The sequence below is a fragment of the Hemibagrus wyckioides genome, linkage group LG02 (genome assembly GCF_019097595.1).
Source record: "Hemibagrus wyckioides isolate EC202008001 linkage group LG02, SWU_Hwy_1.0, whole genome shotgun sequence".
Lineage (NCBI taxonomy): Eukaryota > Metazoa > Chordata > Actinopteri > Siluriformes > Bagridae > Hemibagrus > Hemibagrus wyckioides.
Window position 1 is genome coordinate 24,353,972 of NC_080711.1, and position 18,645 is coordinate 24,372,616.

At 40.3% G+C, this 18,645-nt stretch overlaps 1 protein-coding gene across 4 annotated transcripts in view; it reads left to right on the plus strand.

Annotated features, from left to right (window-relative positions):
* clec16a (C-type lectin domain containing 16A) overlaps positions 1-18,140 on the plus strand; it is a 50,485-nt gene extending 32,345 nt beyond the window's left edge. For 3 of the 4 annotated variants that reach the window (XM_058408307.1, XM_058408326.1, XM_058408317.1), the window contains exons 18-23: positions 2,391-2,511; positions 7,852-8,003; positions 8,117-8,321; positions 9,715-9,870; positions 11,992-12,099; positions 16,377-18,140. In XM_058408307.1, coding sequence (XP_058264290.1) covers positions 2,391-2,511; positions 7,852-8,003; positions 8,117-8,321; positions 9,715-9,870; positions 11,992-12,099; positions 16,377-16,792 — 1,158 coding nt within the window. In that variant the 3' untranslated portion in view covers positions 16,793-18,140. Of the gene's footprint in view, positions 1-2,390; positions 2,512-7,851; positions 8,004-8,116; positions 8,322-9,714; positions 9,871-11,991; positions 12,100-14,993; positions 15,076-16,376 lie in introns of all 4 variants that reach the window. The other variant, XM_058408334.1, reaches the window with a different exon arrangement.
* The last annotated feature ends 505 nt before the right edge of the window (positions 18,141-18,645 follow it).

Below are 18,645 nucleotides of genomic sequence, written 5' to 3' on the forward strand. Positions count from 1 at the left end.
TGAACCATTTCTGCTTTGTGGCACGGTGCATTATCCTGCTGAAAGAGGCCACAGCCATCAGGGAATACCGTTTCCATGAAAGGGTGTACATGGTCTGGAACAATGCTTAGGTAGGTGGTACATGTCCAAGTAACATCCACATGGATGGCAGGACCCAAGGTTTCCCAGTAGAACATTGACCAAAGCAGGACACTGCCTCCACCAACTCGCCTTCTTCCCATAGTGCATCCTGGTGCCATGTTACCTAATGATGGTCATAATGTTATGCATGTTTGGTGTAAAGTACAGTAAAAAACTACTCTTTCTCTTTTCTAAAAATAACAGACTTTTTTCCTGACCTGACGTTTATACACTCAGTAATGCTAAATCTTCATTTGTTGAGGATTTGCTGTTTCTAAACCCATGATACAGCAGCTTGAACTTTTGGAACTTGGCACAAAGGGTAACTTTTGGGCCAAACCCCTCATCACATTTAAAATTATATAATATAATATAATATATAAATTATATTATATAATAATTCCCAGATCTTTACATTATTCAGGACTAATTTAACGGTCTTTAGAGTTTCAGGTACATATTTATTTTTTGTACAGAAGCCAATTAGCAGTCAGGAAGTTATGTGTATTGTGGTCTGGGGCAGTTAAATGTCACAGGAAATTTATTTTTGGGTTTAACAATACACATCACATTTGGTTATGCTCAGTCGATCTTTTTTCCGGAACGCTGTCCCGAATTTGTTTCGATATCTTTTGTTCTTTTTGATAATTTTTCTTTGGCCATGTTGGCTAAGGTTTATGCCCTGAAAAAGAAAAAAAATAATAGAGCCTGAGGAGGTGAATGAGCCCTTTGTCTGCAGTGAGTGTAGAAACCAGTCTGTTAAGCCCTGTTTATGTATTTATGTGTTATGAATTTTCTCTACGTTTCTCCACCCTGTCTTGTCATACAATTAACAAGGAAGGCATTCAGAGGTCACTTTCAACTCTTTATTTATTTGCGCTTGTGAATGAATTGATAAAAATAATTAAAGCTCTCTGAGCCTTCAGAGAGAGCTTTGAAGATTAAGATCTTAAAATTTTAATAGAAGCCATAATTCTGCATCTTGGTGATAAATCAAGATGTTGCTTATGAGAGCGGTGATGTTGAGGAAAATTTTACTCGAGATGTTGAAACCAAGAATCTGACATTAAACATTTCTTATAATGAAAAGGACTGGAAAATGTCAGACCGCACACGCCATAGGAATCATTTGGGTTCAGCACACCATGACTAATGTGCTTAGAACATTTCAGTGAGAATATGGCTTTGTCCACTGATGTATTGTAGATGGATTTGTGTTACGTTTCTGTTTTTTTTTTTTTCCTGTCTGCTTGCTAGAAGTGTCTTGTTTGCTGTGTTAGCAGCTCTCTGTTCTTAGGAAAACTAACAGAGACGTTTGGTAGGAATCCATCCTTTGGCTTTTATTTCTAGCTATTTATAAACACAAAGGTGAAAATGGGTCACTACACGCTGATTACAGAGAAAAAGGAGCAGCTTCAGGATAAACCTGTCTGGTATCTGAGAAACACAAGTACTAAACAAGCAATTAACGCTCAACGGTGAACAGCCCGGTCATCTCCTCCCCTGTGGTCTGAGCTAATTAATCCAGAGGCTCAGCAGCAGAGTGCAGCGTGTCCCTGAAAAGCTTCCAGAGAACTCCGGCTATAATTTAGTTCTGAGAATTGTAAGCTGCCGGAATTCCTGATGGGATTCATTATGTTCACTCTTGAAGGCTCTCACGTTATTGTGTCTCCACCTGCTTACAAAATTTGGCTTGGCTTGGCCCTTTACTTCCAAGGAAGCCATCAGGAAGGCTTTTAGTTTCTCCATAAAAATCCATCAGCATGCAGCTGAGAGAGCGTGTTCATCGTCAAGGCATGTCTATTTATAGAGCATGTTTAAGTCCTGTACAGGCATAAACTTTCAGCATAAACATACAGAATCCCCCCGAAGGAAAAGTAAACATAGGAATAGTAAGAAGCGGAGATTAGGACGAGGGGAGAAATGTGCTTCTAAGTGGAAAAAATGTACAGACTGTGAGAGAAAGTAAGCTATAATTACGTTCCGTAACACGTAACTGATTCAGAGCATGTCTGTCCTCTTCCACATACCTAAATTTCACAGACGCTCACAATTGGTTAGTGTTGCTGTGATGGACAGGGACAGAGCGTATGCCCCTCCCACCCTGAGAATGCGGTTTATTTTGCTCCTCAGATTCCCAGGTGGTTGCGTATTTATATCGAGATTTGATTTGATGATCTCTGGGTCACAGGGTAAATTCTTTTCTGTTGAGGCACTTAAGAGCTAACACTTATGCTTTATTTAACTGTTTTGTTTTCTCCCCTCCACAGGCCATCCGTGTGTTCTTCATGCTGCGGGCTCTGTCTCTGCAGCTGCAGGGGGAACCGGAGACACAGCTGCCTCTGACACGCCCCGAAGACCTCATCAAAACCGATGATGTCCTCGACCTCAGTGAGTCTCGCAGGCTTGTGACCTAGTTTGTTTACATTTTTCCAAATTTAGGTGCCAAATCAACAAGTCCACAGAGCAATTACATTATTAACATATCATTTGAATATTCAGATACAAATTAGAGATGTTTCAGAACCGTTGAGTTTATCCCCGCCTCCTCAAATCATTTTAACCCTCAGGTCACTTTATTTCTGCAACATTTTGTGCTCGGTTATGCACTTGACATTTTTTTTTTTTACACTATAATTTAACTCCTTTTGTCCAGATTGCACGTTGTAGGAGAAATCACAGAGCTCTGATCTCTGACCCTGTTTTCAGCCTGATACTGATCAGAGCTATCAGATCAGTGTCCTTATCTTTAATCAGGTCTTATCCACTTTATCCTCTCATCACTCAGGCAGATTTCTAAGGCAAGCTTTTCTTGATTCTCGATCTGCAAGCTGATTTATAAGAAATCATTTCTGTAGATTATTTTGAGACTCTATATCATCTGGTAATCTGGTACGTTCCGTCGCAAAACGTGCCAGAGAGACGCCTACTTTCACAGGAAAGGAGCCATTTGCGTGCCAACTGTTTTAAATGTATTCCAGCCCTTGATTTAAAAACAGTCATTTTGTGATTATTATCTTGCATGAAATAGATCATTCTGCCACAGTTCTGAACAATCAGTTGGAAAGGGTTCGAAAGCTCGTAGCCAGGTAAGTATGAGATGTGAGCAGAGCCTCTGAGAACCTTCCAAGAACGGATTCTTTTTCGATTCCCAAACTTCCTTTTCCTTGTTAAAGTATGTGGAAGTAAATTGCCATTTCTTGATTGAAATTTTCCCCACACTTTGGTCTGATCGCTATTCCGACTCGCAGTAGATTACGGGTCGAGTCGTAACTTATTTATTTTTGTGCTTCTGCTGGAAAGCCCACACCTCCATCCACCACCTCCATCTCCAAGCCACTGTCTTTTTAGTTTTATTTTTCTACATCTGTCATCACCTCTCTGTGTCTGTGGTGTCTCTGAGATGTATAATATTTCTTTTTATATCTGCGCACCATCATTTTTCCAATTTAGTCAATGAACATTTCATACTGTACACCGCAAACACACCCACCTCTCGCATCCCCTTCATTTATTTCAGTCCTCAGCTGAGGCAAATTGACCCAAGGACCTTTTAAGGAGTGTGAAATGTGTAGCAGGCAAAAAGGAAGGGTGTTTTTTCCCTCTTGTACCTGAAAATGAACCAAAGACAGTGAGTTCCAGGTGGAAAAATGGAGGGATTTGGATGGAGTTCATTGTGTATACGAGTTTACATCATAATTTGTGTCCATGCTTTTCAACTTCATAGCATAAAAATAAACATGTAAATATTTTCATTTGCAGATGACATAATTTACTTATTTAAATATAAGCAATATATAAATTAATATAAAGTGAATACTGTGACATAAATCCAGTCCACTTAACACAGTGAGGCTCTCTCTGTTTGTTAACCCTTTCTGTTCCGCTCTGTGTCACTTCCTGTGAGGTATTCAGGTGTGGTGCCCCCTCAGACACTCAGCTCTCACTCTTACAGGTAGCGAGTGGGCGTGTGGGAGAAATGACTCACTGCTAGCGTCCCACACCAAGGGGCTCGCTGGATTTAGCATTAGCTCGACAGGCGCTGTCGTGGGCAGTGTTAGCATCGAGCCTTTTTCCTGTAGACCTCAGTCCTCTAACAGTAAAAGTGCTAAAGCTGCACCTACACACACTAAAAAAAAACTAACCATCTCAGCCAATTTTTGTTTTCAGCTGCTGATGCAGACTCCTCCTTTGACTTCACACACTTGACAGTTGACTTGATGGGGTGATCGAGTCAAAATAACTTCTTTTTACACCAGAGTGCTGTTAATTCATTCTCTAAAACAAGGTCACAGGTTTACATTAATGCTCTTGTTTTCATTTGAATCTTTGGCATAATATTTTATTTATTTTTAATAGTTTTACAGCATTTTAAGGAGGCATATGTAATAATAATAATAATCTGCACATTGGCGGTAAGAGTAGCTCAGCTTCATTACACTCTGAATGTTTTCACCATGTTGCTGTGTTTTATTCCTTCCTTCCTTTCTGCATACACTCTTTAAAGCCCACACCTAAAATATTAACTATAATTCTAGAGGCTTCTAAGAAATCGTAGCCTCCTTAGGCTCCTTGAAATGTAGCAGGCCAGTCGTCTGAATTGTTATCATTAAGCTAGGACTTTAGAAACGTTTAGCTACACAACATGTGTCCTAAGCTAATTTGCATATTAAGCATGATTGGTTCACAGCCCTGGTGTTTATTTAATGACATCATACCCCATGCTCAGCCATAGCTCCGCCTCCAAATCAGTGTATTACAGAAATACTGGTTTTTGACATCAGTACTTTAATCGTTTAATTATATGTGACTTTTTTTTGTCGCTGACATCACATTCCTGATAAATTCTTTGACATTAAAGAGGCTGAAGTCATTGTACTAACTGTTTGAGGAACCAGGAAGTAATTATTTGATATCATTTTCTCATGAACTAATAATAATAATAATAATAATAAAAACCTTCCACCGAAATTACACAGTTTTTTTTGGTGTGTGTGTGTCTGTGTAGGTGTCCTTTTTTTCACTTGCTGCCTTTTCTTGAGCATCTGTTGCATCACAGACTGCTGTGTTAAAGAAAGAAAAAAGAAACAGTTATCAGATTTCCATTTCTCAAAATTACAGCGAGAGCTGATCCCCTTCTGATTGTTCTTCACCACTTCAGTGCTGTCTTTCAAATCAGATCTGTTATGAGGGGTGTGCATTAATATACACGCCCCTGAGGACCTCCAGTAATGGGCACGTAGATGGAAAAAGCCCTTCAGTGACTGAGCAACACACACACACACACACACACACACACACATACAGGCAGATGCAACTGATGTCATCTGTACTATTTATATACTTGCAGGAAATGTCACTTTATTTCTGTCTCCTGTGCTCACACACACACACACACCTAGAGTGAAGCCTATAGCTAATCAGCATCTATTGTGCATTTAACATAGTTTTAAATCATCTATATAAAATCTTATTTGATTAAAGATTTTTTTTTAAGTCTTTAAGTGATATTTTAAATTGTTAAAATAATTTGTGTTTAAAAACATTTTTTCTTTAAATTGCTTCACTTAAAACATTCAATGTTCATTCTCGTTTTTCATGTGAGAAGCTAATAATTGGGATGTGATGGCAAAGTGGTTAAGACATTGGGCTAATGATCAGAAAGTTGCGAGTGCGATTCCAAGGACCACCAAGCTGCCGATGCTGTGCCCTTGAGCAAGGCTCTTAACCCTCAGTTGCTCTGTTGTATAAATGAGATGTTCTGGATAAGGTCTTCAAAATGCCGTAAATGAATATTCATTATTAATATCCATGATTATGGAAATTAGCTAAAAAATGACCCCACATGCTCTCCTGTGATCCGAATCTTATAATCTCTGTTACCATGGCAACCATCATCTGCTGATCACTATCATCAGTTTAGTTAGCTAGCCGGGTCATCTCCTACTTAGATTAGCTTTAAGATTAGCTTTCTCCTCTAAGCTAGCGGTTGATCAGATTATCACTCACTTGTTTGGTAAACTTGTTTTTCCACTAGGTTTATTTTTTACTTGATACGCTAGCTTTCGTTTGCTACGTTTCCTTCTACTCAATAGGGTTGCTTTATGCTTGCCATGTTAGCTTTCATTTGCTAGGTTAGCTCTCTATGTCCTGGGATTAGTTTCTATTATGTTTATTTTTGCTCACAGCGTTGGTGTTTCTGTGCTTTTTTGGATTCTGTGTTTTTAATCACCAGGTTATTTTTACTCACAAGGTTAGCTGTGATTTTAGGTTAGGTTGGGTTCTCTTTGCTTGCTAATTTAGCTTTTGTTGACTAGCTTAGCTTAGACTTCTTAGATTTCTCTCTTGGGTAAGCTGTTGTGTGTCAATTCAGGTTTCAAGTAAGCGCTTAAACAAGAATCATGAGACCGAACATCACTCCTATGGCTGGTGAAGCTGGAAGGTTAGCCCCGCCCACTTGACATGATCAGGCTAGCAGTTCTAGTGAAATGTAGTGACTTCATTTGAAAGTGATTTGAGTCTCGACAGAAATCACATGATCAGCCTGACGTGTGAGGAAGCGATTCATTTTATTTCCCTTTTATTCAGAAACATGATTATTATAAATGAAGTTCTCCCCCTTTCTCTCTGTCTCTCTCTCTCTGTCTCTCTCTCTCTCCCCCCTGCTCTGTTCCTTCTCACAGCTCCACAGAGCTTCACTCACTCGGAGTGTTTAGGTGGCTCTCGAGGAGAACACGCAAGTGTTTCTGTGAAAAGCGTTTTATGACTCAGTGGAGTGTTTAGAAAACTCCTTGTGTTTAGCGTGACCCAAACCGACCTGAGCTCAACTCAGACATCTGACATCATCTTTGGGGGTGGGGGGGGGCTGCGGGGGGGGGGGGGGCTGCGGCTGTGTTACTTCGAAATAATGAATTTGTTGAAAGTTTACAGGAACATCACAAAGTACGTGGAAGTTCATGAGATATGTTACCATGGTAACATTCCATTTAAAATACAGACATTATGTCGATAAGGTATAACGTCATCGCAACCTTGAGATCACTTCTGACTTTAGGTATCTCTTTAAAGAAGAATCGGATATATAAATCTAAACCCTGTCATCAAGGTGGAGGAAATTGTTTTTTATGTACTTATTTACCTGCCCGGTTGTTTGGTTATTTATTGGTTTATTTTTTTGTTCACTTACTTATGTATTTAAGTGTTGCTGCTTATTTACATATTTTTTTTGTTTTACCTTCTTAAATAATTGTTTTTCGTTAACTTATTTATAACCTGATTATTTGTTTTTCTGATTGCGTACTAAGCTACATACTTTGTTTCATGGTCTATTTGTTTGTTTTTGACTAAGACATTGTCATTGTTGTTTATTCTGACACAAATCCAGCACACGCTATTCCTGAAGCGAAACACAAGTGAGCATGATGAAGAGTTTACTTTTCACTTTGGCACATTTTCTCCACGTGGTTATTGTATGAACATGCAGAGTCACCTTCGGTTGCGTTTCATGTTATTCTACTCTAAGAGTCATCTTTTGTTTCTTTGTTTTTTTTTTGTTTGTTTTTTACGTGACCTAAATTCCTAGGTCTAATTTCATTGAGTCATGTACACACAGCGTCTTTGACTGTATGCTGTATGTAATTATCTGAGCTGAACTTCCTGTGAATCCTCATCATACATCATACTAACAAAACAAAACAAAAAAAACCCTCTAGTGTTTGTTTTTGTTCACAGATAACAGTGACCTCATCGCTTGCATGGTGGTGAGTAAAGACGGCGTTCAGGCGCAGAGGTTCCTGGCTGTGGACGTCTATCAAATGAGTCTGGTGGAACCCGAGACCAAGCGCCTGGGCTGGGGGGTTGTCAAGTTCGCAGGTCTTCTGCAGGTAAACACTCTGACTTTCACCGCTGCAGTTACGTAGGTTTAAGAAATGTGTGGTGAAGTAGATGTGTGTGTGTGTGTGTGTGTGTGTTTTTTTTGTTTGTTTTTTTATGGCAGGACATGCAGGTGTCCGGTGTGGAGGACGACAGCAGAGCCCTGAACATCACCATCCACAAACCGACATCCAACCCTCATGCCAAACCCGTACCCATCCTGCAGGCTTCCTTCATCTTCGCCGATCACATCCGCTGCATCATCGCCAAGCAGCGTCTGGCTAAAGGACGCATCCAGGCACGAAGGATGAAGATGCAGAGGATAGCAGGTCAGTCCGTCACCTCCAGCATGTCTTTGTTATTAAAAAAAAAAAAATAGCTTTGGTCATGTTTCAGGATTTACTTTGTTATTCATCTTTCACAAACTGTTTGTGATTGAATTATAATCTATTTATTTAACTGATTTATTTAATACACTGACTTATTAACAGGCTCAAATGGCTCTTAGGATGTGTGAAAAAAGTTTCAGTTTTGAATTCTTCTTGATCCCTGATTCAGATCAGTTTGTTGTTTATTTGCTTAAACCCTATTTTTAGCATATGAAGCCACTTTTTCATGTCATATAATAAACATCAACATCCTTGTATTGGGACACCCCTCCAAGTCACTGAGTTCAGGTGTTGTTTTTCAGGGGTTGGGCTCGGCCCCTTAGTTCCAGTGAAAGGAACTCTGAATGCTTCAGCTTCATACCAAGACATTTTGGACAATTTCATGCTCTTTGTGGGAACAGTTTGGGGATGACCCCTTCCTGTTCCAACATGACTGCACACCAGTGACCAAAGCAAGGTCCATAAAGACATGGATGAGTGAGTTTGGTGTGGAGGAACTTGACTGGCCTGCACAGAGTCCTGACCTCAACCCCATAGAACACCTTTGGGATGAATTAGAGTGGAGGCCTTTAGAGGGACGTCTGCCTTTACATGCACATAAATGTAATATGGAGTTGTCCCGTCTTTTGCAGCTATAACAGCTTCAACTCTTCTGGGAAGGCTTTCCACAAGGTTTAGGAGTGTGTTTACGGGAATCTTTGACCATTCCTCTAGAAGTGCATTTGTGAGGTCAGGCACTGATGTTGTGATGAAGAGAAGGTCTGGTTCACAGTCTCCACTCTAATTCATCCCAAAGGTGTTCTATGGGGTTGAGGTCAGGACTCTGTGCAGGCCAGTCAAGTTCCTCCACACCAAACTCACTCATCCATGTCTTTATGGACCTTGCTTTGGTCACTGGTGTGCAGTCATGTTGGAACAGGAAGGGGTCATCCCCAAACTGTTCCCACAAAGAGCATGAAATTGTCCAAAATGTCTTGGTATGAAGCTGAAGCATTAAGAGTTCCTTTCACTGGAACTAAGGGGCTGAGCCCAACCCCTGAAAAACAACACCTGAACTCAGTGATTTGGAGGGGTGTCCCAATACTTTTGGCAATATAGTGTATATATGTTTTGTGCGAATGAATTAATCACAATATTGATATGAGCTTTGAAGAAACATCAGTGTGTAGAGTCAGTGTGCTCTTCTGTCCTGGTTGTTTTTAGATAATACACAGCTTGGTGTGTAACAGTATGGATGTGTTATAAAGTCATGTTATACACACTTGTATTATTTCCTAGAACAGCGCCTTCTTTAGTGTTTCTGATATCAGCATTTTGTCCCTTGTTCATTTAGCGCTTCTGGATCTTCCCGTCCAGCCTTCATCTGAAGTGCTAGGTTTCGGCCAGTCCTCTTCTTCTTCCTCGTCCTCGTCCACATCCCAGCTACCCTTCCGCTTTTACGACCAGGCAAGGCGAGGCCCAGCGTTCGCCTCCGTAGATAAAGTTCCAGGTAATCTGATTAAAATGGCCTTCTTTGTAAAAGCTGCTCTGCTTTGTTTGTGTGTGTGTGTGTGTGCATGCACATGCTCCTTTCTAACACTCAAAGCTGTTGTACAATCTGTATAATTTAAAAATAAAAACATATGTCAAATTTATCTAAATAAAAACTGTGAATATTGTTAGTTAGATTCACACACACACACACACTTATTTTTGTGTTCAGTATGTTTGCCTTTTTCAGTTTTCTTCTTTCAAACATTTTTCAGATCCTATTTTCTCTTCTACCTTTACTGTGTCCTAAATTTTACCCATTCCTTCAGATTCAGATTTAAATGATTGGAAAAATACAGATAAAAAAAAAAACTCATTTCAATCATCCTTTGGGTTTTTATTCTGTTCTCTGGTATGTTAATACTCTTCAGAGAAAGCTTCACATCCTAAATTTAAACACTGACCTCGTTCAGACAGTGTGATGTCCATTCCACAAATTCTACAGCAGTTGTTTTTATTAAGTAAATGTGAACCGGTGACCTGTCCTTTTCCAGCAATTACGTCTTACTGCAAGCTTCATCTCTCTTCCTCTCAGACTCCAAACAAGTGACCCACTGTTTTAGATTTCTCCAGAATTTCTGAAGCACTTCTCCATCTCTTGCTTGTGGTTTTCAGCGTATTGTTTCACGGCTTCCTTCGAATCTGTCTCTGGCTTCACAGGCTACTGAGGTCCCCTGTATTTACTTCACACTTCACATTTCTTCTTTTTTAAGCCTCAGAGCAGTGAAGTAAAAAAACAAAAAACAAAAAACCACCCTGGTTTTTAAATGGCAGTTTATCTTGAAGCCTTCACAAGGGAGCATATTTTACTTATGGAGATTTAATGATTAGCAGAGACTTATCTGTTGGTAAATCTGTATTTAAGAAAGTAAATAGATAAAAGGCATCTTGATTATATTTTTGTTTAAACTGAATCGATAAGAGGTATCTCTCTGACTTTATTAACCGATGCGTATCTCTGTGACATTCTTCACCGATACCGATCTGGTGTTATCAAGTTTAGCCATTGTTTCAGTTTTGGTTAAAATAATGCTAAGAAATGTATCGATACTTTTGGTTTGTGGTTTTTCTTTTTTTTTACATTGACGTAGACATTTGGCGTAGGGAAGTCCTCAGGTTTTTGGCTTAACATCGAAATAAAACACTGATTCATCTCAGGAGTGACGTGACACCTATCATTACACACACCACATGTTCACCACCAGCACCAAATCACCAAGAAAAAGTACCAGCATGAAGTGAAAAAACCCCATCTTCCTGTGTGCGTGTGTGTGTGTGTGTAGTTGGTTTGGTAATCTGCCCTGGTTTTTACCTTTACACTGTATAGTTATATAGTGCAGGGGTTCCAAACATTTTGGGCAAACAATCCCAAATGCCAAAGTATCACCTCTACGCTTCACCCACTTCTCCCCCAGATCACTCGCTCTACTGGTGTGACATAACATCTGTGTGTTCATCTCAGACATGTAGACAGTTAACATCTGGTTTAACTCCAAAAGAGGGGAAAATAAACGTTTAACCGAAGAAGATTAAAGGCTTCTACCATGCCAAGTCAAACACTTTACCAACAGCATCAGTGCTGATAGTTTTATTATTTAATACTGTTGTATTAGTTGTATTAGCAGAAATAAACATCTGGCAACCCAACAGCAGGCTAGAATCAACATTAAAAAGTCACAATTATGGTAGTTTTGCAGTTTTGAAGATGATGGGTCGATTCACTTAATGGTTTCTTTGGAAATTCAATAGAGTTGCCTGAGGTTTAGTAATCTTTTGCTACTGAATAATTTCTGCAAGAGACCGATGTGCAGAGCGTGTAAGAAACTCTGCAGCGAATCTCAGATTGTTTTCAATCATTTTGTGCCATTTATTCTAAGCCTTTAATAAAACACAGTGATATAATTTGACTAGAGTGTACCAGTTTCTCACGGCTTGTTGTGTGTAAATAGTGGGAGCTACCAACCGTTCCAAGAAGTGCTAGGCCTCATTCCAGTTTATTTGCATGAGTCTTACTAATGAATTACCACTGTAAATGGTTTTTTTTAAAAATGTGTGTGTGTGTGTGTGTGTGTACGCGCAGGTTTTGCAGTGGCCCAGCAGCGCAGTTCCTCCCTGAGTTCCAGCTCCAGCATCACGGCTCAGTCAGACTCCATCAGCACCAGCGGCATGTCTACACACACCACTCCAGGTAACACACACACACACACACTAGTTGCCTCAACTGCCACTTTCGACTCTTTGCACTTCCTCAGATCTATTAGACAAACACTGTTTCCACACATTTCCCACGGGTTAAAATTTATTTTCTTTATCATCTAACACATAAACAGGAATTTTGTGTGATTAGTTGGAACTGTTGTGGCAGCAAAATATACCTATTTACACCGTAAACGCCCCGCTGAACACACTGCATTGTGTACAAAGTGGTGCGTGTGTGTGTGTGTGTGTGTGTGTGTGAGAGAGAGAGAAATGTCCTAAAGCAATCAGCAGATTTTAATGAAGCTGAGCTCAGATAAGTGCAGCTCTAGTTCCAGTGGCCTTATATTATTAATATCTTTGTTCAATTTAACATTTTACTTTTTTAAAGCAATTAGAAAATTAAATTAGTGTAATTACTAAAATAACAGACAACAGTAACAATTTTCTGTTGTGATGTTTTTTGTGGGCAGAGCTTAGGTGAAGGCAAAATGATTTTTAGAAGAAGAAGAACTGAGGGCATGAAGCCTTTATCACCACACATACGTTACAGCACAGTGAAATACTTTTCTTTGCATATCCCAGCTGAGGAAGTTGAGGTCAGAGTGCAGGGGCAGCTATGAAGCAGCGCCCCTGGAGCAGAGAGGTTTAAGGGCCTTGCACGATTGCCCAACAGTGGAGCTTGGTGATGCTGGGGCTTGAACCCCGATCCTCCAAGCAACAATCCACAGCCTTAACCACTTGAGCCCCCACCGCTAGTTATCAAGTTTTGTTAGTTTGTTTTTAAACAATGACTGGTCAAAATCCCAGTTTATCAAGGACCAAGAATGTTATTTGAAAAAATGAACTTTAATGGACGGAACCAGATTGTCCGACCCGTACACGCTCACTCGATGGATGGACGATGTGACCGGATGACCTCAGGTTGAGTGACCTGACATCTACTCCTATCTGATAGAAAAACCCAGCACTTCTGGCAGCTGTGGAGAGGGAGATGACCCAAACAGTTTCCTTTGTCTAGTCTCCGGTCGTTATCTACCAGTTAGCTAACTTGCACGCTAAATAGTTCCCCAGTTTCTGATGAGGTGGACATGCATAAGAAATATTTAGACACGTAACCACACCATAAACCACACCAACCAAAAACAATAGTTTCTTTAACTTTATCTGATATAAAGTGTGCGCTGCAAACACCAGCATTTTTAATAATAGTTTCTGTCCAGTCCACTCGTATTATTGCATTTGACCACAGCTGTGGTCGTTTTTTGTCCGGCAGTGGCAGCAGGTATGTAATAAAACTTCAAATTTGACCCTCTGTCGATTCTGGCACACAACAAGATAACATTTGTGTTCCTCGTGTAGCTGGACTCTGTACTGGCCTCCAGTTTTCCCTTTGTTCTGCCTCCAGCTAGCGTTGCGACATCATCGTGACGTCAGCCTGAAAAGGGTCTATAACACTGACCGATTAAAAGAAAAAAAAACTTAATTTCACAGTGAGGCCCGGAGTCGTGTCGAGAGTTGACCCTGCTCTTTGTTTGTGCTTCAGTGTGTTCAGCTCTCCGTCCAGATTAATTTCATGTCATGCATGGGTTTTTTTTTCTTCACATTTAGTCACTTTGCCAGTTTTCCACCCTGAGACATATCCAAGTCCATGCCCTGTGGTCATTATGGGATGTTAATTCCTGCCAGATGCTCTTTCCAAGGATTCCACAGAACAGCGCTGTTACAAGACAACAGATGACTTTTTTTTCCATTTGTGTATTTATAATATTAACAACAGAGAAGAGTACTAAATATATCTAGAAATGCAATGAAATATCTAGAAAGAAAGAAATCCATGAATACTGATCATATACACGGGAATTTTGGACCTGCATTTGAAATAAACGGCTAGCATACGATCAGCTAAAATATAAAATAGTTAAGCGTTATACCTAAGCATTTTAAAAAAATAAATGTGTTGATCTTAGGAGAAATGTCACCATTCTGAGGGTGTTTATTATCTGCTCCTCTCACACTGGGTCCTAATGTGTGTGTGGTTTTGGAAAAACCTGAAAAACCTTCAAGCATCTAGACACTGCAGGTCTCCAGGAGAAGACGTTTGATGAGACAAGGCAGCATGTTGTGGCTTCTGTCACGTCTCCTACACAATTTCAGTCTCTGAACCAGGAGGCGTTTGACTAATTCACACATCTGGTTTATTTCGTTGGTAATCTTTCTTTTTTAAACCTTTGTGTAGACATGACAGTTAGGCTTAACAAAAAAGCAGAGTGACCTTTAGGTAAAGCTTGAGGCTCCTCCTCCTCCTCCTCCTCCTCCTCCTCCTCCTGCCTGCTTTCTCAGGAAGCTCTTTCTCTGAAGATGAGTTCACATAAACACAGTGCTGCTGCTACAACGATGCATCACCATGCAACCGATTTATTTCTTTTTTCTTATTTTTTCTTTGCATGATAACTTTGCATGCTAAACCTACACCATGTGTCCAAAAGTATGTGCACCCCTGACCATCACACTTATTATACTTCGGTTCTTCTCCAAACTGTTACTGAAAAATGGAAACAGACAATTGTGTAGAATGTCTCTGGTGCTCTAGCTTTACAATTTCACTGGAACTAAGAGAAAAACAATGTTCCAGCATGACAGTGTGCACAAAGAGAGCTCCACGAGGACATGATGTGTTATGGTTCTTCAGCAAATCCAAATCCAGCAACACCAGATCAAAATCAAGGGGAAATAAATGTGATATGGGATGCGTATGAGCAGATAAGGGTGTTGTCCACATAATTTTGGGCATATACTGTAGTGTTTGTCCTGATTAGTTTTCCGCTTGTCTTTTTTCCATCTGTTTTATGATTTCGTTCTTTCCCATCCTCTGTTCTCCTCTAGTCAGGTCTGGAAGTGAGGGCCGGAGGTGTACGTTTTCTCTCTCGGACGATGCCGGAGAGTGGGTTTAGACCTCCGCACTCAGGCATGTCGGCATGCCGCTTGCTACCTCTATCTGCCTCAGCACCTCAGCAGCGTGTGCATTAACATCCTGTAGACTTCCTCAAATTGCCTGTGGTGATACTCAATAAAAAAAAACAAAAAAAACAAACAGACTCTCATTTCCTCTCAGATTATAAAGTATATCATTGGTGTGACTGGAATGTGTGCATGACCCGTTCACAATTAAAGGAAATAGATATATAAAACGAGAGAAATATTTCCCAGAACACATGCTCACTAACGCTTTAAGAATTTTCGCATTGGTTAATGCCTTTCTTCAGTACTGTTTCACCCTAACTATTAACATCAGATCAGCCAAGATGTGCTGAAATATCTGAAATTTGCTTCCTTAGTTTTCTGACATATTTTCAGAGCTAATGTTAGTAACAGGTCATGCAAGCTCCACCAGTTTACCCGTTACGACCAGTTTAAAATCGTCACACATCACCGATGTAACCGCTGCTACCGTTTAGCCCTGTTCAGACGGTGTTAATTCTCCATGCAGAGGTGGAGTAACATCTTTATTACGAGTATCTGTGGGACTTTACAGTATTATTTTGAACATCTCTTTTCCACATAGAACGTCTGACGCCTTCGTAAACAGGAACAAAACAAAGATAATAGAGAACAATTTTATCTCTTAGTTGTATCACTTTCTGTATCGCTCTCCTCAGCACATCGAGATTAGACCGTAGGTAGGAGTCGCAGCCTGGAGTTTAAAGACCAAGCTTTACCTTAGAAATGATTTCGGAGATAAGTTTCGGTAGCCGTTTCATGAGAATGTCTCGGCTGATTTTTTAATTTTTTTCTGTTTCCTTTTGTATTATTACCGTTTTAACCGTGTGAACAGCTTGCATGGGCTTTACTTTAAACTGAATTGGATAGTTGGATCTGATTGATTTCTAGGAAAGGAGAGAAAAAGAAATTTGCTTCCAGACATGTCATGTCAGTGCCACACTGAGAATATTTTAAGCCCATTTCTGTATAAATTATGTTGAAACATTTTCAGCATTTGACCTTTCACCACACACCAGTGACTAATTTACCAAATAATACCTCCATCTTCTGTGAAAACTGCATTTCTAGGAAAAAACAGTCAGATGAGTTCAGTTGTAGTAATTAATAAAATCCAGAATTATTTTTTGTTGTTAATAAATGCAATACTTTTTAAAAGCATTAAGCAGCATGGCTTCCAATGTTTTGTTTTTTTTCTGCTGTGTCTGTGGGCACAGACCCATTGTACATATCCCATGTTTCTAACCGGACCTGCTCTAACTGTTTTAGTGCCGGCCGCACCCCTGGCCCCGAGCCTGACTCCTGCGGCTCAGCCCACCATCTCCCTGCTATCAGACACCAACACAGACTCGCTCAGCGTCGACTCGCTCACCCTGCTGCCTCCGGCAGACCCTCCCTGTCTGCGCCGCTTCAGCCGGGATGAGGCCGCGCCCGCCGACACCGACGCTCGTACCACGCCCGACCTAAAGAGCGCAGAGGACAGAAAGGACATCTTGGCAGCCCCGGAAGAGCATGGAACTTACACCACGAGAGAGAAAGACAAACCCGATCATCCCGATTCTGAACCAGCAAAAGTTTCTGAACCCGATGTAACCTCAAGGTCAAGAGAGAAGGTCGAGACGGAAATTTCTGCTCCAGACCCGGAAGAAAACCTGGATCTGGAGCAGGAGACGGAGATAGACTGAGACACTTTTTTTTTCCTTTTTTTTTTTGTTTCTTTTTGTTTGTTGAGAAACCAGCTGAAACCTGAATGTCAGATTTCTGTTTGTTCATCACAGCGGTGGCTTTCATCACGTTCCGTGCCTCCTCTTTGTTTAAGAACATTCTTGAATGCAACATTTTTTTCGCCCCACAACAGTAGGGTTATTGATCGTATTTTTCAAAGCACATCATTGTGTCTGCTCTAAGCACCATTGTGTGTGTGGTTTTTTTTTCTCTCTCTCTCTCTGCTGTGGTGCTGTGTGCAGGAGTGAGTTCTGAGTTATGACTGCATGAGTGATTGAGTGGGATTAGTCTGGATATGTGTATGTTGTCTGATTGATTGTGTGACTGAAGTGAGAAAGAAGGAAAGGGCGGAGAAGGAAGAAGAGTGTGGGTTTGTTTTTATAAACATGTGGGTGAGGGAATACCCGCTCGCTTTTATCAGTCTTTACACTGAGGAATGTACCATGAGCTCTGGGTCTGTCCGGCGGTGCTCTCTCCTGGACGGCTCTCTCGCTTTGACTGAACACACATTTGCACTTAAAGAGCCGCGATTTTTTACTCTTTTTTTTTTCTTTTTTCAGACTGTAAGTGGAAATCCGGATGTGAACACGCCGTCCGCGCGGTCAGGAGAACTCGGAAAGCAAATTTACTCACCTGTAATGGTGTATGCAAACGCAACGAATCCCACACCATCAAAAATGTTCAAATCTGGTTCTAGATCATTACACACAGCAGTGTTTAAACACACTCGAGTCTCGGCACTCAGCTCGACCTCGGTTACGCAGTTCTGTTTTATTGTTTCACATCACGAGGATTGGTGTATTTGATCTAACGAGCTGTATGTGATTTTTGGAGCAAAAGGAAAATGTAGATATTCTTCCCAAACTCAAAACTCAGCCTGCTGAAAATGCTGAAGATGTCAATAAAAAAAAAAAAAAAAAAAAAACGGTCACTTTGATTAAAACATTAAAACAGTGCAGATTTTATATAAACACGGCTCGTTTATTATTTTCCTCAATATTCTGACCTCCATCTTTTATCGTTCATACCACAGATTAGCACTTCATCAGGTTTCCTCTGTCACAATGTGGCCCCAAGTTAGAACCCTATCTCAGAGGTTTAGAACGCTCCGTAAGTGCACCAAGTACCAAGAAATTAAATGTTTAAACCCCTGACCAGTATTCAGAAGGAAAAAAATGACCATTCATTTAGAGTTTGTTTCAAGGTTTGAAATTTATTTAAAAGTTTGTTTGTTTGTTTTTTAAAATAATGCACACAGGAAAAAATTGCAGGGAATAAACTTTAAAAAAAAAAAAAAAAAAAAAAAAATTAAATTTGGTCATCAGGATAGTTTTGATTTGATCGTCATTTTTATCGGTTAATGTTTGTTGCTTTGCCTTATGTTTATCTCTGTCTGGTTTCAAGGTCATGAATATTAATTAAGCAGTGCACACAGCAGGCACGTGATTGGCTGAAGAGAGACTGCGATTAGATTACATCAGGTTTAATTACAAAAGGAATTTATTTATTTGCATTGCTTTCTTAATAAAACTACACCTTGTTTTGCGTATTTGTGGTATGAATTGTAACTGATGGGATAAACACGCTTCATGTTTTTACTTAACACACGATCTGTACATTTATTGCTCCAGATTCCACATACAGGACTGACAGTGTGCTCGGTGTGGGCGGGGCATACGCTCTCTCTCTCCTGTCAATCACAGAGCCACTTGCAGGGTTGTAGGCATGATTATGGATAGCACGCTTCTTCGTAAAACCCGGATGGAGGCTGGGAAAAAATGGCGGACATTTTATCAACACATCCATTTTCAAC